Consider the following 26,430-nt stretch of genomic DNA (forward strand, 5'->3'; position numbering starts at 1 on the left):
TGTTATTTACATCTGACCTATTTTCTCTAGACCTTGGCGATTTCCAGGATAATGCTGAGGTTCTGTAAGAGGGAACAAGGGGAAGTGCTGACTCATCTTTTTTGCCACTCCCTTCTCTGGTCATTTTTTTTAAGAAGAGCATCTATTCTCTGCTTGCTCTGTAACTTGAGGCCAATTTTTGATCAATGTCTCAAATAACCACCAGATGGCATTAAAACTCAATTTGAGCCTAGCATGGATTAAATCTATAATCAAATGGATTAAATCTACAATCAACTCTCAATAATCAAATGGATTAAATCTATAATCAACTCAAAAATGTATACAGTCAGAATATAGTTAGGCAAGATTGATGAATATTCCAGCCACTTCTTTGGTTGGAAACCAATTCTCTACCTTTATAGAAGAGCCTGTGGGGAGAAGATGTAGCTAGAAGTAGTTGAGGGGGTAAATACAGCAGTCAGACATCAAACTCCCTGACAAGAAGTCTCCCCACAACCCAGTTAACAGAGCCACAGGATGACCCTAGGACTCTCTGTGATGCACACAGTTGGGAGCTGACCAGACCCTCAGAAGTAACAAATACCTGTCCGTCACTTTTTCTCTCTCTCTCTCAGGGTCGAAGTACATCAGAACATATTACTTTAAATATGACAAGAGAGAGGAATCATACAACTAACTTGGAATTATATATATCTTTCAATGAAGATGGGTTTTGTTAATAAAATAAATCAAATAGAATTAAAGGAGGAGAAATAGGAATAGAGACACTACCTGGGAATCATTGGTTGACACATTGTACCAAATGATGGATGCCCAAGCATTAGGTAACTGACTGACATTGGAAATCATCACCACAGGCAAGGAGCTGGTCTGGTTTAAACAAACAAACAAACAAACAAAGCATAGTTATTACAGGTAGTCGCAATTTATATTGATTTTACACTTGACCCTCTCCCCTAAAGGACCATCTCAAGCCAACCCTACTCCTCCAATCCTGGTGTCTACAGTGTCCTTATCACTGAAATGACTTGTGAAGACACTGGAACTTTCTGAGTATATATGAGTCAAGGAGGAAAGAAGCTATAAAAACAGGAATCCTTTCAGAGTGCTCAGTCAGCTTCTCCAATATCTTCTCTGATGTTGTGTAAATATTTATACTTTCATATATCACTATATTCCTTAAAATGAAACTAGTTAGAACTGGTATTAATTCAGCAACTGTTACTTTGTTACATTAAATGTTACATTAAAAACTCTAATTTTAAATTTCTCTCTGGAGTGGATCAACATATTCAAATTATGATCTAACATCTAACTAATGTCAGTACCAGACATGGGAATTTTAATTGTAGAAGATGGAAAGTAAGCAATTTTGGAATACAAAGCATTATGGGAGATAAGAGCCGCCTGGTCTGTTGTTATAGAACTCGGCTTGGTACTATTGGTACTGCAGTTTGCCTTATAGAATAAACAGGCTTTCACACATTAGTCTGGGGACAACTTACATTAGTCTCTCCTCGGTAACAGAGGTTGGACTGCTGTAGACAGGGAATTACCCCATTGAGTTACTTAATAGCTCATGGAAACAGAAATTCAGGAGAAAGAGATGAGGTAGGAATCTGTGGAAGCTTTTGTAAACAGGTTTGCATTCATTAAAATAAAAGAGCAAAGGCAGAACTCTAAAACAACACATCCCACAAATAGGATCATATTCAGGGTGTGTAAAATTGTGTTTGTTCATTCATGCACTCATCCATTCATTTATTCCACAAATGTTGAGCATCTGTCACATGCCAGGTATTGTGCTGGGCACTGGTAATGGAGGGGCAAATGAGGCATGATGTCCTGCCTTCACGGAGCTCATACTCAATCATGCTCAATTTAATCCCCAAAGTTTTATTATTCGTTCTTTGGGCTTAATGGCTTTTATAAGATGATCAAAACAATGTACTGTAGTCATCCTATCATTTGTCTAAAGCTTCCTTCTAATGGCTTTTTATGTACAAGTTAAATGTTTGAAAATATATCACTACATGACATGGTTCAAGAATATTTGTTCTTCTTTGGGCTTTCCGCTGAGTATCCATGACTCAAGAAATCCCAGAAAACAAACAAGCAAACAAATATACAACCTGGATAACAAATTATTCAATATATATTGAATTCATAATGCCCGTGAGACTTTAATTTAGAAAATCAATATGTCAAATATTCACTAATTAGTCAACATATACTGTTCTGGTTAAATATAAATAGTAAAGCAAAAATAATGCATAAGGAATGTACTAAAACCTAGAAAAGACTGCGTGTTCATCTACAAATGCTGACCAATTCTGGAAAATGTTCTTAGTAAATAGTGGATATTCCTTGAAACACCTACCTCCAAATCTATGGTCAGGCCGTAAAGGCAGATCTGTGTCTCAAAGGTTATGGAATGAAGCTCTTCAGTCACCATGTGGCAGCCCTAAGGGAAAAAGAAATCAACTGTTGTCTTACAAATGCATACTTGCTAACTATTACTAGGCCTGCTTCTACAAAAATTAACAAGTTCTTAAAGTAAACGCCCCCGAACATTCCCTATTATGGAACATTCCCTCTTATTTTAAAAGTTATTTAGAACATATACAGAGTCTGAGAAATCTTCGTTTCCACAAATAAAATTATTTTAAGCCTCCAAAACAATATAATTTCTGACTTTTAAGATTCCAGCATATTTTCATCAGCTGAAATTCAGACAAATAACATTCTTTATTTTTAATTTTTGGAAATTAGTCCTTTTGACTTACTAACCATTAATAGAAACAAGCCATATGTGTGCAGATATAACAGAACGAGTCAGTGTCATAATGAATTTGTTTAAAAAGAAAGCAAGATTTCCTTCTGGTTAAACATGGTAGGTGGGAAACATGGATTTTCCTCTGCTCCCTCCAGAAATGTCAACAAAGTAACAGCTAGAGTTTTATTTACTTTCCAATAAAGTCAAACCGTAATCTGGATCTGAGTGAGAGGTAGGGGAGTGTGGAGTGAGGGTGGCAATAAGGGGCAGTGTGTCTCAGACCCAGGAATTAGAAGCATTGAGCCCACCGAGGCTGGAGAGTGAAGTGGACTGAACAGGAGGAGCAGTTAGAAGCCCCAGCCCGTGCAGTGAGGTCCCCACCCCTCCGGGACCATGGCAGGGGACAGTAGGTTTACTCTCTGGAGCGGATGAACCAGAGGAACTAGAAAGAGGCTCTCTGCACTGTGGATCCAAGGCCAAGCCGAGGGCAGGGGTGAGGTGCTGTGCTGAAGAGAGAAAGATCCTATAACAGTCAATGGGAAACCCGTGCCCCTTTCTCTGTTTGACATCTCCAGAAAAGATGTCTGGGAAGTGGACCAGACCAAGGCAGACAACTTAAGATACTGCCTTTGGGGGTCCCCCAATGAGACAGCCAGGTCTTAATAATCACCCTTCAGTTTGCAATTCCCACCACGCACACAGAACCTCTTGTTTTTTAGTGCCTTTCTCTTAAACATAAACAGCAAGCTAAAGATCATCAAACATTTGACAAAGCCTCTCACTTGAAATACAGATACAAAAATCAACAGCAAAAAACTCGGAGAAAAGAGATAATACAAAAAGCAAATGAAAAGTTAAAAAAAAACTATAATAAGAAAACATACATCAGGCTCAGCTTTACACATCAGCTCAACAAATAAATGGCATGAGAAAGAACAAATCAACCAATTGTAATGCAGGAACATTGCATGGATACTGATTTGCACAAACCGACTGTAAAAGGGTCTTTTGAGACAGTGGAGAAATTTGAACAAGTAATGGAATTTTATTAAGGAAAGATTTTTAAGAAATTGTTATGTTTGCTTTTTGTGATAAGTGTATTGTGGTTAGGTTTTTAAAAACTTGTCTTCCAGATAAGAGATCCTACAAAAGTACCAATGAATAAGATGGTCTACTACCTGGAATTTAAGAACTCTAGACAACATGTGTATGTGTGGGAAAATAGATGAAATAGGCAAAATGTTAATCATTGTTGAAGCTGGGTGATGTATAAATGAGGGTTCATTGTATTTCCCCTTCTACTTTTGTATCTATCTGTGTATATATATTTTGTTCATTAAAAAGTTCTGAATGATATTTAAAACACCTTATTAATATTTTTACAGATGTAACAAATATATTACATGAGTGAAACAAGACTAGGATGCTATCAAAAGGAACATTCAGAAAATAATAATGAACAACTAAAAATATAATAAGAGAAATAGACAAGTCAGTAGAAGGACTGGAAGGAGGATGGAGGAAATGTCCCAGAAAGTAAAGCAAAAAAACAAAGCAATAAAAAGTAATACAGAAAAGATAACAAATAAAGAATTAATTCACAAACTCTAACAACAAAATTACAGAAGTTCCTGAAAGAGAACAGAGAAAATGGAGTGGAGGAAATGACAGCATAATCCAATGGTAACTCTTCTACACTGCTGATGGAAATTGCTACAAGCACCTCAGAGAATAATTTCTAAATATCTAATAAACTAGAAGATGCACATCCCAAATTCTTGTCATATATAGATAGGCCAAAGAATTTCTTGCACTCATGTAAAAAAAGACATGTAGGAAAATTTTAATTGGAGAAGAATGTTTACAGCAGCGTTGTTTAGAATGCTCAAATTGTTCAGCAATAGAATAGCTAAATATATTGTGTGTATTTACAGGGTAAAAAACTATATAGCAGTTGAAATGAGTGATCTAGAACTACATGAATTACAAGGAATTTGTACGAATTATAAAGAATTACAAAGAATTTCTGGAATCTACTGGAAGAGTCTCTCTAATAAAAGAGACAGTACATAAGAAAAAGGAGGACATGAACCCAGCCAGGAGAAAGGGGAGGGACTCCCTAAGATGATGGTGAAAGGAAGTTTCAAAAAAAACCTCAAAACAGAAAACAATTGTGCAACGGGATCAGAGAGCAACCCTCCCAGACTGGGGCAAGAGACAGACGGTTCCTAGAGGGATGTTGCCAAGAAAAAAATCCTCAGATTTACATGTTTGCCCATTTTACTAGGAGTTTTCTAGTTCTGGAGGAAAGTTTGAGGCTACATTAGTGACAGATAGATAAAATACATTGATCAAATTTTAAAAATTGAGGCAACTAATAAATCCAGGGAAAACTAAAAATAACACAAGAATGGCAATAAAATAACACTATGCTCTATAGCTCAGCTGTTAACAATTTTTATATAATCACAGTAATATAAACATTGAATATATTGATTAAACCAAAATATGTTATACAAGGACATTGTGAAGATGGGGGAAATGTATATGTATATAGAGCTGGTATAAGAGAGCCATAGCTTAATTTTTCGTAGAAAGAATTCAGAAGTTAAATGTATAAAATTAAAAAAAATCAAGAAATATCAATATTAGCCTGATATTTACAGCTCAAAAAGTGATCACCTCTTGGAGGTGGGTCTGGAGTGGGACAGAAATTGCTCTTTTTCTCTGATGAAATCTTACAGCACCTTGCTATGTGCCCAGTACCAGCAGCACTGTCATTATCTAAAAGCTTGTTAGAAAAAAGGAATCTCTGGCCCCATCTCAGGCCCACTGAATCAGATTTTGCATTTTAACAAGAACCCTGGGTGGAATTTGTGAGGTGATTATTCTCACTGTGGTATATGCATACTGTGTTTAGTCTCAAAGTGAGGTGGAAAATTTGGAGATTGTATAGAATGCTTAAATAATTTAAAAAATAAGCCCTGTGGGAACATGTGAACACAAGTGGAATTATCTAGAATAGAAAAGTCTGGGTGGGGTTGGGGGTGGCAGAGTTGGCTCCAGGAGAAAGAGAGATCTAATATGTGTTAACAATGGCTCAGAATCCATTTGTATTACATTTGAAAAAATAAAAATAGTTCTAATATGATGATATAAGTAACAAGTACATGAGGAAGACTTTATTGATAATGAGGAGTGTTTAACTTAGAATTTGTTACTGGGAAGAAAGTAGAGAATTAAAATCTCTGCTCTCTCCCTTGGGCTGGATCATGAAGTACCTCACATTGCCTGATGGTGGTGAGATTCGCTACAGTGGGATTGCTTCTTACTGGGTTAGTAGAAAGTCATCTTAATGAAAATGCCCTCAGACCACCCCTTAAATTACTCCCAGGACATCCAACACACCAAACAGCCAGTCATCCCCGTCTCCCCTATGTTGAAATGAATAAATAAATTGCTGTTTCTTTGGTTCAGCATGAGATGAAGCAGTTGGCTTGTGTTTAGGCACCAAGTTGAACAAAAAACACATTTTTTAAACAAAAGAAGAGCTCACTGCCCTATCGGGTGCTTACACTATGCATAGCACTGAGACAAATGAAGAATTCACAATTTCACGTTTACTACTGGGTGCCTTTCACATTCTCACTGAATTCAGTGGCGGACAGGATGATACAAGCCTGTGTAGAACATCTGAGAGGCCGGAGGGAAGTGCACAGATGGAGACCCACATACCATATGTCTAAATATTTAACCATTATAAATCAAATTAACAAACTGTTAAAATGTGCTCTAGCCTCCTACCTTGACATCTAAGCTTTCAGATGACCTAATTGGCCAGGTTTTAAGTCCTCAAAGTCCCACTGGAACATACTGGCCTGGGGAGAGCATGGCCATCCTGAACCATTGCCCACCCACCTCTCTTCCACCTCTGTGAGAGGCCTCAAATGACCAGTGTGGCTCCCAGCCTCTGCTTGTGTGCAGAAATGTTTGCACTGATGGTGCCATCTGTGCCTGGGAGAGTAGACCTGGAGAAGAGGCCCACATGGGTCCTGGAAGTAGGCTTGAGGTCTTCTGCGGACCTGGACTCTGGGTGAGCACATTGCCTTGACACCACAGACATCTTTCTTTGTAGAGAGGGCCACAGCTAGAGGACAACCAAAGGGAGCCTTTTGAGTATGTGATCCCATCCCTCCCCCATTCTAGCCTCTATTGTTTAACTTATATGATTAAATGTAAATCTAATATGATCATTCATTATGGGTAATTTCCTCAGATCTTTGAGTTATGGCACCTGTGTGTTTACCATTCAAAGTGTGAGAATCCAGGACTCCACAGACAGAGCAATGATGCTCAGGGTTGTCCATTAACTTTGGAAAAAGATTTGTGCTTTAGATATTACGTACTGAACTGGAATGTGGATGGTGAGAGGTTTACTCAGTGATTAAAACTAATTTCCAACATTTATTTAAAACCTCTGACACAACTGTGAGGCACATTTAGAACGAAATCCAGGAAGGAAGCTGACATATAATACACCTAACTGGAGAAAAGCATTTCTGACAAAAGGAAGCATCGTTAATTTTCAGAGCTTGCATGGCTATCAATCATAGTCTTTATTACTTTATCAGGGTAGTCCAAGCCAAGACACTATTCAATTTCACATTCCCAGGGTCCATTCCTTACAAACTGGGGAAATATCATAGATAACACGCACTATTAATGTCTGTATTAAAAACCATTCTCATCATCTGAGATGATTATGGATTTACAGTATCCACATTTATGATATTTATCTTATATGGCATTGAGTATTATAACTGGATTGACTGTATTGTGCTGCTAAAGAAAAGTATCCATTGGATAATCTGCTAAGAAACTGGAAATCTGGCTGAACAACTTGACCAGGGCTCCACATGGAAAAAATACACAACCTAATGAAAAGTAGATATAGCTGTTACTAGGTTCTTTTTTGTGTCCTCTGCTCAGGGCCTAATAGTACACCTTGGAAACCTAGAATCTGTTAACAAATGGTTATGGCTTTTGACTTGAAAGGAAACTTCTGCTAAGAAAACATGGGTAAGGATGATTTTCATCTAAATTTCTTGCTTGTCTCTTTACAAGCGATAATCTATGATAATGTTGCACGTGGAAAGCTGTGTGGAATAGAAAACAATTACAATAACCCATTCACTTAATGAATATTTATTGAGTACCTATCATGTGCTAGACACTGGGTTAGATGCTGGGAAACAAGGATAAGAGGGGAAAGAATGGTACAATCACATGTGAGAAGACCTCACTCACAGAATCATAGGAAACAAATGTAAAATGACAACTAATTTTCAGCCCATAAAACAAAGGGACTGCACGGAGGGTGTTGCATAAAAAGCCTACGTTTGTAGTGTTACTCTTGCACCGATGTCTGTCTTTAAAAAGTATTGCAACTACTTAAAATAGTTCAGAAGAAAATCAACTTCCTGTGAAAATGCTTGGGCTGGTTGGCGTGTGACTAGCGTATCCGTGTTGAGAACGCTGAACCTTGAAAGAACATCTGTTTGGCTATTTTGTTAAATGAAACTCAAGCCACCCAAGCTTTACTAATAGCTTCTTTGTGCTTCATGACTTTCCACTGCATAAACAAAATTACCTAACACTTCAGTCTGTGGCTAAAACTGTCATTTATCAGTTAAAGCCCACCGACAGAGCAATCTCGAGAGACTGCAATTCCAGCTTCCCCGTTCAAACAGTCTCCACATTTCAACGGTCCCTCTCTAGCCAGCCTCCTGCCAGATAAGGACCCCCGGGAAAGGTTGCTTCCTGGGGATGTTTATTTTCCAGGGACAGACTGATGCTTCAAATTTTCGCCACTTGCTGGGTGCTGCAATCATTTCTTCATGGTGACTCTTCCAAGAAAAGAACAACGGTGCGAGAAAGAGGCAGTACTTACTAACCCTGATTTTATAACAGCATGTCTGCAGATTCCGCAAAAGGTGTTGTGAACTTCCAAAACAAATTCTTAAAATGAAATTCATTTAAAAAAATGTGAAGACCACACCCTAGGTTGCACTTTTGAGGATTATAGAATCCTGGGCAAAGGAGAGTCAGAGATTGTCTAGTCCAATGGTTTTCAAATGTCTTTTAACCTCGGAACATATTCTTGAAAGGAAATTTCCCACCTGGAAAATACATAGAATAGAGCAGTTTTGACTGAAACAGGGGTGGGGGACCCAGAGCTCAAACCCATAATCCAAAGATGGCTCTGAAGTCACCTCTTATGTCTTTCCGGGTCTTCTGGGAACAGCATGAGTCCAGTGCAACTTCCTCCCTTCACCCAATCCTACAGCCAGGAGTCCCTGCACATCCTGACACGTCATCTCTTCTTGGATAATCTCAAACAGCCATGAGGTGCCGAAATTCTAAGGAGGTTTGGAATGGCGACCTTAGGGAAACTATCATTCATGACATCTTGGTATGTTCTCGATCATTTAGTAAGTATCTAATCCAAGTTCTCACAAACACAAGAGCAGAAGTGAGGGACCCAAAGGTGTGTGTGTGTGTGTTTGTGTGTGTGTGTATGATGGGGATGGGGGTCAGTAAGGTGGTGGTAAGAACCCATGTTATCCCATAAAAGGGGCATGCGTACATAGTGCTCTGAGGTTCCAGGGACCGCCAGCCAGAAGAGGGATGTGATCAGGGGCCCCTGAAAGGGAACATCTCCAGCCAAGCACTTTGGCGGATGGGCAGAGAAGGATAAGGATCAGCAGTCTGTCCTAGTCAGGTCCCCACCTGTGTAAACACTGCCCTTTACAGACGGGGCAGCCTGGAGCGCTGATCAGGAAGAGCCGTAGCAGACACCTGCCCGGCACAGCGCAGTTGATTCTCACACGCACCATCTATCGCATTTGGTCCTCCCAACAACCCTTTGAAGCACGGGCTAACTTGATAACCCATTTTACAGGTGAGGAAATGGGGGTTAGTGAGGTGAAGTGGCTTGTGCAAGGTCAGCTGCCTGTAAGAGGCAGAGCCCAACAAGGTGCTATTTCCACCACCCCATGATGCAGGCAGGAGCTAAGGGAGGGGTCAACAACATTTTCTGAAGAAGCGTTACTTTAAATTCCTTCCAAACTTTGTAAGGATTCTGGTGGGAGGTAGCTGTGCGGTTTCTGAGCGGGTGGGTAAAGTGAGGACAGCAGCAGCAGCGGGAGCGGAGAGGAGAGGCTGAGATGCTACCGCAAACCTGCAGAGATCTCCCTCACAGGAATCCCAGCAAATGGAAGGGTGTGATGAGATAAAGGGGTGCACGGGGCCAAAGAGGAGTGCCAACCAACGCGGCTCCTCCCAGGAAGGTTTTATGATCCCAGAGGCAGCATGGCATAGTGGTCAAGAGCATGGACACGGGAGCCGGACAGCCATGGTTTGAATTTTGGCCCAACCACTCTGTGCCTCAATTTCCCTAACTGAAATAAGTATGACACTAATAGTATCTACTTCAGAGCATTGTCCCAAGAGTTACATAAATGTCAGTGAAGCTGTTAGTGCCCAGTATACAATAAATGCCACACGAGGATTTGTTAAAAAAAAATTCTTATCAGGCTGTGAACTCCTGCCACAGGTGCCCAGAGATAAGAAACAGCAACTTTTTGAAATTTGAAAATGGAGTTATGACCTCCTAGCTTGCTGTTTTCCTGAAACTTTGGTTATGACAGTTCCTGGCCCCAGGACTTTATGAAGCCACCTCATCGCCAGATCCCCCCCAGCTCTTCCCCGACTTTCTTTCCATCACCCCTACTGTCTGGCCAAGCTCCTGATTGCTTGGCTTGTGTTCATGAGCCCACTTCACATATCCTGGGACTTCTCAATTGTTCCTATAGCGCATAAAACAACGTCCAAGTCTATGGTCTGTTTTAAATGTACCTACAGTCATATCAAAATTCTATCAATAGGGGGAGCTCAAAAATAGCTTAAAATAAAATTATCCTGATTTAGCAAACTTGAAAAAAAGAGAAAAATAAAATCATTCTGATATGATTATATGATTTTGTTATTAACAAACAAGAGGAAATGAATTCAAAGTAATACAAGTAGGCAGTGTTAATAAGACATCTGTTAGGGTATTTTTACAGAAGAAGATGATTTACTTAGATTTCCATCTCTAGGGAAATCCAAGTAAAGATTTTGATTTTACATTCATAAAGATGACTATGTGCTGAAAAGCTGAGCTATTTAGATTTACTCCCGTTTGATTTGTTTTACTTAAGAAAAGTTCAGAAGCATTGTGCTCAGTCTATTCAGACTTAGTAAATACTATTCAGGGATGTCACGCTGAATGAAATGTTTGCCACTCTGGCCAAAATTCCAGTGAGATGGTGAAATGGGCTTTTATTTATAATATGCTAATGTTTCCATTAGGAAATCTGGAAAACCTTTATGGAATTCTATAAGGTGGGAGAATATCTCCCACTTATTTGGTTTACCAGAGTATTCTTAACCGCTGCGCCACCGGGCCAGCCCCTTACTAGAGTATTCTTAAACTCAAAAGCTGTGCTCATGCGATATCTTGGGCTGAAGAGACCTGCTGGCAGCTCTACCCTAAGCCAAAGTCCTACCCTGGGAGGAAGGCTTAGGTCGTCTCCGGTGGGGCTGTGGTATTTGGCAAATGATCTTTAAGACACAATTAAAGGAATGAAGAATTCTTGGGAGGGAAAATGTAGGGCATTAAACTTGTTGTGATGGATCTTGGTGGGTTTTGGGGTGGGCTGGACTGATTGTAGTTGAATGCTGGACTTACAAAGGGCTTTTTCCTTTCAAATAACTCAGAGAGCTTTCTCCTAGGAGCTATGACTTCAAAGCCAGGAGATTGGATCCATACCAACCACACCAGAAATAAGCCTCACCACTTTACAACTGCATCAGGCAGGCGGTTAACACACACAGCATCTCTGAGCAGGGAGCACTGGCATTACCACCCTGATCTCTGAGGGAAAACGTGCAATATTTCTCTATCAGATCATTTGTGAAGAAGTGCATTTTCAGTCACTGTCAGAGCATGAACTCAAACCTAGGTTCTCTAATTCCAAATTTGCAGAGCATAGCCATATGCCCTGGTATCTAGGCCAACCAAAGACACGATCTCCAAGGTCACTTCCAACCCAGGATTTGACACCCTCTCATTTATCGACTCAAATACGAACACTCAAACAGCATCAGTTTATTCTTTTAATCAGCTCATTCAGTGAAATATAAACCTTAGATATGAGAGCAAGGTAATTGATACCGTAAAGTAAAAGGACTGTTTGTCACTTCTGATTTTCACATAATGTGTCCTGATGTTTGAGACTTACTTATTATCCGTGGAAAATGAGTGATTTTAAGATATTTCATAATAGTAGAGGACTAACTAAAGAAATCATGGCACAATGCAACCACTTCAAAACATTCTCCAAGAGTATTTAAGGCTATGGAAAGCTGTTCACCTTATATTGCTAGGTGAAAAAAAAGCAGGTTATGAAACAATATGTATATATATATATTTTAAAGTAACATATACATAGATAAAAGTCTAGAATCATGTCTACCAAATGTTAATAGTCATTTTCTTAGGAGGGTGTTATAACATGCAATTTCTATTTTCTCCTTTTTAAAACAAAATTTCTTATACTGTCTGCAAATATCAAGCTTCACATTCATTATCAGAGAAACATGAATTTGACTTTATATAAAAATGTAAAGGGCAGTTTAAGAGTTTTGTAAAACCAAGATGTTAGAGGATTATTTCCTACACAATTTCTCTTGGAGAAAACCTTTCCTACCTCATTTCCTTTGTTTCCGGTGCTGGACTTCATTTCCTTGGGTTGCTTGTAAAAGAAAACAACAGTGTTTAGATGGAGAAGCATTATCAGCCATATAGCAGGTTGGCTGAACCTATTGTAGTGTTTTTCTTGGTCATAATTTTGACTTCTAGAACAGCAGCCCAGATGACTTCTAACTCACTGAAACCTGACAAGCTGCCCAGATTCAACAGAAAGGAGCTTCTGGTTTCCCCTTGTGGGATGCTGCTTCAGGAACTTTCAATATGACAAGGGAGCAAGTGGGCATATCATGAAGACTGTGTTTTCTAGCCAACATTTTGGAAAGAGGAAATCATGCTGGGATGTTTTAGAATCTTGTATCTGGAAAGTGCCACCTGAGCTAAGCCATGATGAGGCCCAATGCCTGCGAAACCAAGTCTAGCACAGAGGACTGGATGGCAGTGTGCCACACGGCACAGTGAGCTACTAAACAGCATTAGAGCAGAAGGAGACTTGCTGACCCCAAAATGTTCATGATGTCGATCACTCAATGGGAAAAAAAGCTGGGAAGCAAATTAGTGTGTAAAATCTGATCCCACTTTAAAAAAAAACTGTATTAGAAAAAAGAATGAAAACATAAAAATAAGAATGTTAATAGTGTTACCTCAAAGTGGTGAGATAATAGGTACTTTTAAAATTTTGCTTCTCTGATTTCCTATATTTGCTTTTGTATTAAAAAGTGATTAAAGTTATTATGCGAAATGATAATATTTGTAAAAATGCTCTGCAACTACAAGAGCCCTGTAAGGCTAAGGTTTTACCATCACATAGACTACAGCTGCTGGAATAAAGACCTAAGCACTTTCGGCATGTTCCTTGCTTGTCCTTTCTTTTCCACATGACTTATTTGGGCGATAGTCATCTCTAAGTTAAGGGCCTCTTATTGCTTCACTTATTACCAAACATTGCCCATTACTGAAAGTTCCTTAAGGATAGGAATTGAACCTAAGCAAAAAGAGTGCTAGTTATAAGGCTGTATAATACATGACTCCTCGTCACATTTTATTTATTTAGCAGCCTCACAAGGGAGGGATTCAGTTAAAAAGAAATGTACTCTTCAATACTGAAGACCAAACAAACAAAAAAATAAAATAAAAGAGTATAAATTTGTGTTTGCAGATATCTTTCTGTTAACTTAAATTTTATCTTTTAGAAAGACCTTTTGAGGCTGATTCACTGTTGCCCCAACATTCAGGTGAGACGCTTCCTAAATGCTAATAAACTAGATGAGTGACATGTTTCTGGGAAGAAAAGCAGTAGAGTCTTTGGGAATCTAAAAACTGCGCAAAGAATTAGAAAGAAAGCAGGAAGAGAACTCTAGGTTAAGAGGAAGTGGTAAAAACAAGAAACAACAGGATGAGGCTGGGTCAGAAACTTTCTAGACATGCTAAGGCAAACTGTGTGCAGCTGTCACACCCAGGAACATTCTATGTCCCCAAGCTAATCCTCTCAAAATGAAAGCGCCTTTAGCTAGGCATGTTATTGGGTGTCACTTCTTGGGGAGATTTAAAAAATGAAACCAAGAACGCCTATCCATTATAAGACGAATTATCTTTGTCATTATCATCAAAATATATCCACCAATGACTACATATATCTAGGTACTATGTCACTATTGTTAAGAACTCAGACTCTCTGAGTTAAGGTTCAGTGTTCTTTCTACCATTTTTAATTCCTCGATGATGCATGGTTTATTTCTAAATATGGCCCTTAATCTCACCTAAGGAACACTAAAGAATAAAATATATTGAATTATAAGACCTACTAGTAAAGATGTGTCTGACTTGGGGGAAAAAAAACTTGTGTAATTTTACTGCCAAACTCACCAAATGGCGAAATTCTACTGAGAGACTCCCATTGGAAGATTCTTCAATGGACATGGCTTTGACATGAGTGCCACAAAGAACAAATCTTCGATTGCTAGAGAGAAAAATCTTAGTTATTTACATGGTCTCAGGTAAAATATATTTATGAAAATAGCAAAAAAATTCTAAAGTAAATGTCTTACCTTAGAGTTGAAACATTCCTGTAAAACCAAGAAGATTCTTTAAAATGAGATATTTAATAGATCTAGTAAAAACTTTCTATAATACTTCAGAGGATAATACGTAAAATTTCATTTCAAGTCTTTATAGTAAGATTTTTTTAAGTAAGTCTTCACTGGAGTTATGTTAAATGTTTCAACTTCCAAGTCAAATATTTGAAGTCCATTGATACGTAACGTTAGAGAAATAAATGTAAAAGGTTGAAATTATTCTATAAAATAAGGATAATTCTTTTTAAAAAGTCTTACATTTTCATGTTTCAAAATGAAATTAGAAACTTACTTGTCAATTGATGCTTTCACCTTTACCTGATAGTTTAGTTCCGGTAATTTTATTAGTAGTCTGGAAAGACACATAAAGAATCAACGATAAAAATTAAAAGTTCTAAAAGCCTTTCTATATTTAAAGATTTAAATATATTTATGGTATGCACATATAAATCAAACATATTATCTCCAGTTACATATCAGTGTGTTTTAAAAATGTCTAATTCCTCTTTAGTTTGCCATGTTACTAATATTGACATCAGCCACTTAATATCACACTGACACACTTGGAAAGTGTTTCCATATTGCTCAGTGGATGTGTGTTGGATAATACGTTGGTTGGGTCAGAAAAATAGCTATATATTTTGGCTAAAGCCCAAATTTGGCTTAGATGTATAATACAAGAAAAATTCTTTGTAAATCTATTACTATGGCTCATTTTTATTCTCGTACTATAAAAAAAACATTTTGTAAGCTTAGTAAAACTAAATGTTTTGGTGATAACTGTTATGTAGCGAAACACTGAGAAAGTCTAGGCCTCTGAAAGAATATGGAAAATTCCAGTTCAAATGCATTTGCAATCTTTAAATACACTATATTTAAGTAACAGCAAAAATGTTGATCGCTGAAAAAGATCTAACTTCAAACAAACAAGAGATTAAAGGTCAGAATAACGATTTTTCTTTTTTCTTTTTTTTTTAAAGATTTTATTTTTTTCCTTTTTCTCCCCAAAGCCCCCCAAAGTACATAGTTGTATATTCTTCGTTGTGGGTCCTTCTAATTGTGGCATGCGGGATGCTGCCTCAGTGTGGTTTGATGAGCAGTGCCATGTCCGTGCCCAGGATTTGAACCAACGAAACACTGGGCCGCCTGCAGCAGAGTGCGCGAATGTAACCACTCGGCCACGGGGCCAGCCCCAGAATAACGATTTTTCTAATTCTCCTTTTTCTGAAGGCAGCTCCTCCTTCATTCTTTGGCTTCCCCAACTCCTCAGAGCGGTACCCTCTGATTTTGCCCCTCTGTGGGTGCAGTCCAGTATCAAAGATACTCATTCACTCACTCATTATTCATTCATTTACTCACACACTCATCTCAAACCTCACTCATTCACTCAGCTTGTACTGAACTCCTCATAGGTTCCCAGGACGGCTCCAGTGCTGGAGAACTAATGGAGTGAGTTGGGGAAGGGACAAGTGTGGACATGGCTGTACATAAGAAGTCCAGCTAAATAGATGGAATGTAGAGTACGGTGATAAGCAACTGATAGGTATTAAAGGAATATAATCATAGACAACATACAGCCCAAACAAAAGGGTGGGTAGAATGTAGCCACGGTCCCTTAAAAGTCCCAGGATTGGTTTCAGGGTTTGGAATATAAGTGTGCAGTTGTTGGGAGCTGGGGGTGAGGAGGTTGTATGAAATAAGGCAAGATGTTTTCCCTCTCTGCCTTCCTCTCTCTCCTACTTAGTGAAGGATCTGATTCACTCTAAGATGCTGATGACTAAAGGGAGTCCTTTGAAACAGGAGGATGGAATGCCATGGTAGAGAAGTGTTGTAGGGAAAATCTTGAATACTAAGTAAAGGATAATCTATCAAGACAGTGGGGAAGAGGGTACAGAGAAGAAGGATAGGAACCCAACAGGCAGGCAGAGGAGGAGAGCAAAACACCCAAACCAGGGACTAGTGGTCCATGCCTATGGCAATGAGTTCAAACAACATCCAAAGTGGTGCCTGTTCAGGGACCTCTTCCACTTAGAACTCTGCTGAGCAATCCCTACTCCTCTCCCTTTCTGTCCCAGAGAGCATCTTAGACTTAGCACATCATCTATGGGGATGTCGCGAGGAAAAGGAGGCTGTCCACCCCCCCATACCTTATTTCTCTTTATTGTTACTGTCTTCTGGATTATACAGAGATATGGAGATGAGGAATGAACAACTTTGAAAATAATGAAATTTTAAAAGGGAATCTGGCCTCTGCAATTTGTTTTTGAGTCTTAAGTCTTGGTGAAAAATTCACGCAAAGGAACTTACTAGAAATTTCTATTAGGGTTTTTGAAATGCAAACTGGAAACATATGTCTTCCCTTTAAAAACGGAGTTCCAATAGTGATTTGTGATCACGGACCCTATCATGGGACCCTAAATCACTGTCTGCCATGGCATCACCAACTCTTGGGCTGGTCTGAAAGTTCACCGTTCCAGAGGTGACCTAGTGGCTAGGAATTTAAAGCATTAGGACCTTGCAGATTGAGGCATGATGAAAACCTTTGAATGTTCAAACTCAAATTCATTGTTTTAAGTGCCATTATGAAAAATTTATAAATGCTTTGGTTGCTTATGCTAAGGGAAAGGATCAAATACACAGATAAGCAATAATAACACAAAAGCCTTGTGTCTTTTTTTTTTTTTGCTGAGGAAGATTTACCCTGAGCTAACATCCATGCCATCTTCCTCTATGTTTTAGTATGTGAGCCACCAGCACAGCATAGCTGCTAATAGAGCAGTGTAGGTCTGTACCCAGGAACTGAACCCAGGCTGCCAAAGTGAGTGTGCTGAACTTAACTGCTAGGCCACTGGGGCTGGCCCAAGCCTTGTGTCTTTAAATAAGGTACATAGTCAGGATATACTTAAAATTGTGATGGTGAGAGTTTTCATGGAAAAAACAATTAGCCAGTTACTGGGTAATCACAGCAGAAGAACATGCCACTATATTCCTGGAAAGGTTATTCAAAGCCTTCTAGAATCTGTCCCCAATCTATCTTTTCATTCTCTCTCTTCCTGCTCCACACTATTACAAAACAGACCCAGCAAGCCATCATTTCTGAGTCTCACTCTCCTACAGTTCTCCTCCCTTCTCCTCTCTGCTCCCTTCTCAGGGCCCTTCCTCACAGTGACCACTAGGTATTCTCCAGTCTCTCCAGTCTTCTCTCCAATCAACCTTTTCAGCAATTAATCCCACGATGTTCCATCTTGTGATTCCACGCTTTCTTGCTAATATCTCTCATAGTCTCATCTTCACTGTAATACTCCTGACAAGCAGGCCTCATCTTAACACTTCTGTGGCCATTTACTATAGCTTAGTGCTGGGCATGCAGGAGGCTCTCAATAAAGAAAAGTCAAATGAAAGAGATTGGCCTTAATTATGCAATGGCTGTGGCTCCATAAGAATATGAAATGATAGAACACATTCTGCCTACCTTAGTTTTACAGTGAACTGAATGAGGGTTTTAAGTACCATCGGCCTCTGAGGGTGGGTTGGCATGCATGGCTGCCGTTCAACCACAAATGAGCTAGATTAAAAAGAAATAAAGCATGTCATTCGAAAACAATGAAAATATCAACAGGCTGAAAACCACAGAGGAACAGGATGCTGTCCTCTTATAAAGTCCAAGTTTTCCACACTTAGAAGCCATTCTAACTCCCATTAGGCTCACATCTTTCCAATGAATTCTCGTCAATAATTATCATGAGATGGAAAAATGCTTAAAGATTGTCCCTAAGTAACAACAGTAAATATTTCTTAATTGTTATACTTGAGTCAAGAATAAAAGCTCCAGTCTACTGATATCATAACTAAACATAAGGTAGAAAGTTAATTTCATGCCATTTTAAAACTAAATATTAGGATTTCTGGCAAATACTAGTATTTTTTTTCTTTAGATGAGCTTATAAACATAGATATGTTCCACCATTCATTTCTTAGATATGCACTTAAGAACAAATCCTTGAAATCTTCTTTCCTAAAATGTGAAAATTGAACTTTAGGTGGGTAGTGTGGCTTGACTAGTGGAAAACCAAATCAGTTGGTGGGAGAAGTGTTGATGAATAAATAGTGAAGAGTAGAAATGTTTCTGGAACTCTCTGGAGCTGTAGTCTCTTCACCTTGAGGCTCATTGATTGACACTTCTCTACCACTCCTTCAACTCAACCCCCAAACCCCAGCCAGGGTGTCCTTCCAGCTCCACGGAACTGAGGATGCCATGAGGCATTTAAATGGATAACACTCCACTTACTTCTTGAAAAGGTTGTAGATTAAGAAAGTGACTCTTTCTAGCAGATGTGCTCTTTGCATTGGGATGGGGTCGCCCTCATATGTCATTTTGGTGGACTGTTCCTCTAACTTCTCCAGTTGCCTTCTGAGTTGGAACAAACTTTCTGCCAACAGTGTAAAGCTATTGAATAGCAAGTGAAAATGCAGTTTTTCCAGTTAATTACCGTTTTATCTATTAATCATATTTAGCAAATATTAAATGATTAAATAATTATTAAATTAAACTAATCACGATTCCATTTAAGATTAGTGATAGTTCTTTATGTTTATTTTCCCAATCCACTTTTTTCTCTAAGATGCATGATATAGGTTAAATGTTTTTAATAATTTCTAATTTATACCTTCAGTTATAGACAAAAAATCATTTATAAAATTTTCAACATCTGGAGCAACATCTGGAACCTTTGTTTAAAAGTCCATTAAATACATATGTTAAGAACATGGCACTCACTAAAGGGCAAAGAAAGAGCACATTTAAAACATCAAAAATATGTGATATAATGAATGTTACGTGTAAGAACGCTGAAGAAAAAAACCAATATGAGACTGACCCCTTGCCCACTCCCCTTGCCCCCAGAAATAGGTATTTTTTTACAACTCTTCACTATTAGCCAAAAATTATCAATGGCTTTCTCTGGAGAAAGGTATCTGCTTGGAGTTTTACTCACTACGTGATGAGCTCACCTCAGAAATGGGGGTGAACTCTTGGTCCAGAAGTCTGGGAGAGAGATTGAAGTGGACACTGAAGGGGCCTCCAGCTACGGAGGAGGCAGAGATCTCGACAGACTTGGTATGTCCATCTGGCTCTGACAGCAGATCTTTGTATTTAAAGTTTATTCCTCACATAACACTGCTGAAAGAACTGTCAGACCCCCTCTGAATTTGGTAAGAGGACCATTATCTGCTATGTTCTTTATAGCTCCCTTTGTCGTTTATCTTGTTTTCATGACAACAGAGTAGCGAGGTTAGAGAATCAAAGTTATCTCCCCAAGGAAAACCAATACATTTTAAAATGAACCCAATTTCCTCCTTTTCTTGAGAAATAGGCCTGGCGGGACAGAGCTTTCAGTGCATACTTCCATTGCACCGAATCGTGCTCTTTGAAAACAATTTCGGATTTCAACGGAACATTTTACTCTTTTTCATTCTATTTTCTAGTTGTTCTTTCAATCAGAAAGTTTTATTTGGCATTTATGTAGAGGAATATCTTATCAACATTTTTTTCGTCTAATACAGAGGATAGTATCCACATGTGATTGCATGTACGCATGCAGAGCCAGAGAATGAGATGTTGAATTCACCATTTGAGATTCTTCATTTAAATACAAAATCAAATCACTTCGTTGAAAACTCAAAACTAATGTTTAACTCTGACATCTTAATACGCAGGTTTAAAAACCAAGATATCTTTTTTCAAGCTTTTGAAGCTAATGTTTCTTTATATCCTTAAAGAAAGTATATTTACTGCTGGTTTCAAAAGTTCATTTGAATCTTTTAAGATTGATAAATGAGAAAATTACACAATTGTTATGCATTCTAGTAGATTTCTATCAATGCTTTATTTTGCTCCACAAAGTGATAAAAATTAAGAACATTTATACAATTACATCTATTTGTTTTTATATGTAGAGTTCCCAGCTGCTAATGAACCATCAATAAGTCGAATGAATTGACTGTCTGGTCTGAACCTGCATTCTCTGGCTGAGTGACTCTAACTTTTGTACTTCCTGTGGTTTTCACTAGAAACTAAAGTCAATTCCTTTTACCAGTTTTGAAGCTGGTCGAGCCCGTTGTGGAGTGGACCTCCTATGCAGGCTATTTGCTGTCGCCTCTTCCAGTCTTGCAGTTCTTCTATCAGCATGTTGTTCATTAACAAGTCCGTTTCGTTGACTATTTGTGTCATCTTGCTGAGGGCTTCCTAAAAAGAAAGGTGACTACTGAAGCGATTTTCATGAGACACAGCCAAAGTCGGTCATAAGTCAACCTATCAAACAATTTGTCTGACTTGGGAGAGGAAGGCTTGGTTAAAATTTTGACCAACTATTTTACCAAATACTACCTTCTATTTGCCATAGCACTGCCTTTTCAAACGGTTAAACCACTACAATTAAAGAGCGTCGTGAAGAAGGATGACCACAATTTAACATTCTCATAATATCTCATCATATCTTTCAGTATAAATAGGTTGAATTTGTAACTCCTGTGACATTATTGAATCTTGTAGTCATAGAGCCATATACCTACCTTTTAAAAAGACATTTATAAATTTAATTTATATTGTGATAAATATATTCATGTACTTATTTTAAAATGTACTGACTAGGGGCTGGCCCCGTGGCCGAGTGGTTAAGTTCGCGTGCTCCGCTGCAGGCGGCCCAGTGTTTCGTTGGTTCGAATCCTGGGCGCGGACATGGCACTGCTCATCAAACCACGCTGAGGCAGCGTCCCACATACCACAACTAGAGGAACCCACAACAAGAAATATACAACTATGTACTGGGGGGCTTTGGGGAGAAAAAGGAAAAAACAAAATCTTTAAAAAAAAAAAATGTACTGACTAAAAATTGAGCCTTTCTGTCTTAGTTTTTATTATTATCTGGGTTTTGGGGAGCAGAGTGGAGAAATATAACTTTCAAAGGCCTACAGATTAGAAGATGTGAATTGCTACTCTGGCTTTGCCACAAGCTATGTGAATTTGGATAAACTATCTAAGTTTGCTGGAACTTGGTCTTCTGACCTATACTATCACGTGAATGGACTGAACTATTTCCAAGCCTCCTTCTCTCCTTAAAATCTTATTTCTAAAGTAGAATAAAATGGTGTGCATAAAATGTATAGCATAGATTAATTATGCATAAAAGCATTAAGTTTATCTTGAACTAATTATTTGCACATATAAAATATGATATATAACTGTTTAAGTTTATAATTAAAGTAAAAATAAATTTTACATTTATTTGTGCTCACACAAATTCCTGCAAAGAAAATGGAGTGGAATTTTTAGAAATGAACTATTGATTTATCAGTGACTGATTAAATTTCAATTGAATTTATTTCCAAAGAGAAGTAGAAAATTGAATGGAGCTGTTTCCCCTTTTTTCGAATATTTCATTGAGCCAGAAAAAAGTTCTTCCTCTCCTTCGGAGGAGGTTAGACTGAATATGTTTAGTCATCAATGAACTATCATTTAACTAGGAAATTACTTAGCACAATGTCATTTTTCAGAGCAGAAACTGGAACACATTTTTTTTAATAAAATTTTAGTAGTCACCAAGGGTATACACGTGTGGTAGAACTCATCTCAGCATATTAAGTACAGTAACTAAAACAGTCATGTCTGAAACAGTGGCAAATAAAATTGGGTAAAATGTTCACCTTGAAATTAACGGTAGCTACCGTAAGTGTACCCCGTAACCAACATAAGAAGACTTTAGAGAGGTCCGGCTGTTAAACTTAGGAAGAGGAGCGTGGCCAACACCATGAGACTCTGCCCAGAAACACTGCAGTTCATTCATTCAGATAAAATCCAAGAGCTTGATTCTTTTCAGTAGGACTAGTTGTAGCAAAAGGAGAAAACAGGCAGAAGGCCAAATTAAAGTTCTTCACTAACCTTTCTCTTAAAGTCGAGGCTGTTAAGCATTTCTTGCAGAGTTAAAACTTCCTGATTCATCAGGGCGCTGTTCTTGTCACCCTGATCTGCACAGGAAAAGAGATCAGATTAGGAGTCTTCTCCAAGGAAAAGCTCTCGGTCTTGTAATCCACCATCCTAAGATCCTAGGATGCAAGCGCCTAAATGAGGCCCTTAAGCCTCTGTCTGCTCATTTTGGCAGGAAAGATTACATCCAAGCATGCCAGAGAGGAGCTCTCTACCTTACAGACCTTGAGGGAAGACCATTCTTCATACCGAGTTACTTTTGAGGGTAGCAGGGAGGCTGGGAGTAGGGAGAGAGGAGATAATAAAGTTTTTGTGATGGATTCCATGTTAGGTACCTCTACACTGATAATAACCCTGGTTGGTTGGCATAAGTAGGAAAGGAAAGGGGCCTCCCTTTGGGTCCATGATTAAATCACATTTGACTCCTTCTGGTGCCTTTACCCACTGCTCCCTGCCCCACCGTATACCCAGGAGTTATGGGCAACTGCCTGGGAAACTAATAAAGACTAAATTCTTCGCTTTCCATTTTCCTTTGCAAAATGGGCTAGCCTCATGGTAAAACTAGAAGTGGGAAAGAGCTGCAAATCAAGGAAAATATCTGACGGAAAAAGAAAGCCAAAATGATTCATCTTCTTAAATGGGAATGTGCAATAAACACTGTATTGTTTAATTTTAACATTAAACTTTATTGGTACATAGCAAGTGATTGTTTATACCAACCACTTACATCTATGAGAAACAAAGGTTGGGAATGCTGATCTGACTGCTGTGATGGCGAGAAAGAGGCCCCAGAACAGCATTGTGCCAAATTTCTCAACAAAATAGCACCAATCTCTGGGAAGTCATTCCTGGTTGTATTAATTCACAGATTCGCCAACTCCTAGATCTACATGGAGCAAAAAAAATCCTGCTTATACAGCATTTTATCAACTCAAAACTTCATTAGCTAATACTTTCCAGTTTTCACTGGCAAGAATATAATTTATTTCCCATGTATCTTTCATTTCATTTAAAACATTTCATTTCACTTAAAACCAACAAAATAAATACTTGATTTAAATGATAAAATGATCATTTTTATTCTTCATAATGCTCATGAAGCACTGAAAGATAGTAAGTTCAAAAGAATCTTACTGTTTAATGTATTTCATTATGTTATAATTCTTAAAATTGGTAGTTCACATATGTAATTGGGGATGAGACTGCTTTCAATGAACTGTGATGTTTGATTAAATTTGCAGTTGCTCTAAACATATTTAGAATCATGGACCCCTTCGATGATCTGATGAAACCCACGGTTGTGCCATTTCTTCCAAAGGGAAAAGATGTACATACAAACAATCAAGAATATTTTGAATAAACTTTCATGGGAGTCAAGACACCCTGAAGATGCCAAAACATGTCACTCTTCATCTATGCCAGGAAAAACAAGTTTTCTAATATCCTCTCTCTTAAATCTTAGATGAAAAGTTAAGCATTTGATCACCATCATCCATACTTCCTTCCAGATAAATTTTAAGCTAACATTTCAATAGTTAAAGATAATTCTGTAAACGAAAAATTTATATCCAATTTGTTTTAAAAATTATTTAAAAATAATTTTAGAATTACAGAAGAGTTGCAAAAATAATAGAAAATTCCATTATATACTTCATGCAACTTCCTCTAATGTCTTATATTTATAATTATCAAAACCAGTAAACTAATATTGGTACAATCCTATTAACTAATCTAGACTTGATTAGAATTTCTCAAGTTGTCCCACAAATTGGAACACACTCTAAATGATCAATCCATTATTACTTGTAAATCTTAGACCTTGTAAATATTCTCATTTTTTCTTCCTTTTCTTAAAAAATGCCTAATTGTAAGCAACCTCAATGTTTAACCACGAAAAGATAGTCAAATAAATTGCAATGTCTTTACATTTTGGCATACATGAAATTATTGAAATTATTTTTTTGAAGATTTTTTATAATAAAGGGAAATACGTAAAAATAAAACTTTAATTTAAAATGCAATACATAAAACTATGTACAGGATGATCTCAATTTTTTGAAAAAATAGATATGTATATTTGAACATATACGAAAAAAGCTGGAAGGAAATACATCAACAGTTTGACAGTGTTCATCTGTACGTAGTGAAATTTCATGTGATCTTTAATTTTTAATGCTTTTGTCTATTTTCCACTGAGTCACATTTCTACTTTATGATTTAAAAAAATTATATTAAAAAACTCACCAAGGGATGACATTAGTAATTTCCTGATCATATTAGGCAATTATCGTACTTTTCTTAGTTGTGATAATGATATTTTGATTCTATGGTAGAATGTTCTTAGTTTTTGGAGATGCATGCCGAAGTAAGGGTGATTTCTCAAGAGCCTTATAATTTACTTTGAGTTGGTGAGTAAAAAATATATATTTATACGGAGAGAAAAGGAGGGAGCAAAATAAATACTCCTCTCCTGCACACTCCCTTCAAAAAAACCCACTTTGCTTAGAGCAGTAGACCAATTTACCAGTTCTGTCAGTAAAGAAGACACCCTGGTCATGTTCCCTTCACCTCCCTGTGTAGACTCATAGGCAAAACAGAAACTTACCCATCGTCTGAATTGTTTTATACCTGTAGTCAAATTCATCTTGCAGGTCTTCTAAATATTTGGTGTCTTGTTCTGTCATCTTTTTACAAAAGAAAACATATTCTGTCGTTACAATTAAGCATGTCGATGAAACAACATATTGGTATTTCAAATTACACTGTTGCTTCCAGTCTAGACACGGAACCTCTATTTCTGAAGAGCTAACTCTGTGAAAGCTGAATAATGCTGGAAGAACCAGATTGAACCTGCTCTTCCAACTATTTTCTCTTCCTGATTGATTGGAAATCTTCCAGCATCTTGCCTCTCATGTCTCAATTAGCTCCAAATGATGCTACTAATTTAATTGTTTCTACCTGAGACTACAGAGACTAAGTTTTCCTTTTTAGTTCTATATGATTCTGTAGTAATGTACCAATTAACTTTTCCCTTAGTCTCCATTCTAATCGGCTGCAGTTTATGTCAACTTGGTCTAAATTTTTTTCTCTCTACTTCTTAGAAACAAGAATCTATGCTTCCTCTGTGTCTTCCATCTTCAAGATTTTTATTTTACTCTTCTCCAAACTTGGTGATGTTTTTCTGCTCAGATTTAACAGGTAATAATTGTCAAGATCCAGGCTAAGGCTTTTCATATATTATCTCATGCAGTCCTCACAACTATCTTATGAAGGTGACTATCCTCACTTTTACAGATGAAGAAGCGGAGGCTTAGAGATGCGAAGTAACTTACTTGCCCAAGGCCACAGAGCTTCCCAGCGATGGAGTTTGGTGGGGAAGCCTAGCAGTCTGACTTCGACTCCCTCCTTTTACTACAGTTAGACATACTTTCCTTCCTTGATCTCAGACTACTTATCTTTCTTAGAAAATTGACTTTCTGCTGCCTACTTATTCCAAGAAGTCTCTAAGGAAACAAACATCTATGCCAATACCCTTCACAAATTCTAAATTTTAATCACCTAAATTATTGGTTAAGAAAAGTATCAAATTTTGGGCAAGAGAGTCTGAATCTGTATCCCAACTCTACAACTCACTAGCTGTAGGAACTTGGGCAAATGTCTTGGCACTTCAGCTCCTCCGTCTGTAAAAAGGGGTGAGGAAGGATGGGGGTGGGAGGAGAAGGAGAAAGGAGGGTAATAACAGCATCTACTGATGGAGGTGTAAGAATCTCATGAATTAAATTAC

The 26,430-nt window shown here is 38.0% G+C and overlaps 1 protein-coding gene across 3 annotated transcripts in view; it reads right to left on the reverse strand.

Moving 5' to 3' along the window:
• STAT4 (signal transducer and activator of transcription 4) overlaps nt 1–26,430 on the reverse strand; it is a 97,488-nt gene that overhangs the window by 10,058 nt on the left and 61,000 nt on the right. For all 3 annotated transcript variants that reach the window (XM_070241444.1, XM_023622234.2, XM_005601648.4), the window contains 11 exons: nt 25,252–25,330; nt 22,602–22,687; nt 20,758–20,909; nt 18,954–19,112; nt 18,138–18,230; nt 14,958–15,017; nt 14,639–14,656; nt 14,457–14,550; nt 12,592–12,636; nt 2,384–2,467; nt 775–873 (listed from right to left, as the gene is read on the reverse strand). In XM_070241444.1, coding sequence (XP_070097545.1) covers nt 775–873; nt 2,384–2,467; nt 12,592–12,636; nt 14,457–14,550; nt 14,639–14,656; nt 14,958–15,017; nt 18,138–18,230; nt 18,954–19,112; nt 20,758–20,909; nt 22,602–22,687; nt 25,252–25,330 — 969 coding nt within the window. The remainder of the gene's footprint in view (nt 1–774; nt 874–2,383; nt 2,468–12,591; nt 12,637–14,456; nt 14,551–14,638; nt 14,657–14,957; nt 15,018–18,137; nt 18,231–18,953; nt 19,113–20,757; nt 20,910–22,601; nt 22,688–25,251; nt 25,331–26,430) is intronic.

The sequence above is a fragment of the Equus caballus genome, chromosome 18, assembly GCF_041296265.1.
Source record: "Equus caballus isolate H_3958 breed thoroughbred chromosome 18, TB-T2T, whole genome shotgun sequence".
Lineage (NCBI taxonomy): Eukaryota > Metazoa > Chordata > Mammalia > Perissodactyla > Equidae > Equus > Equus caballus.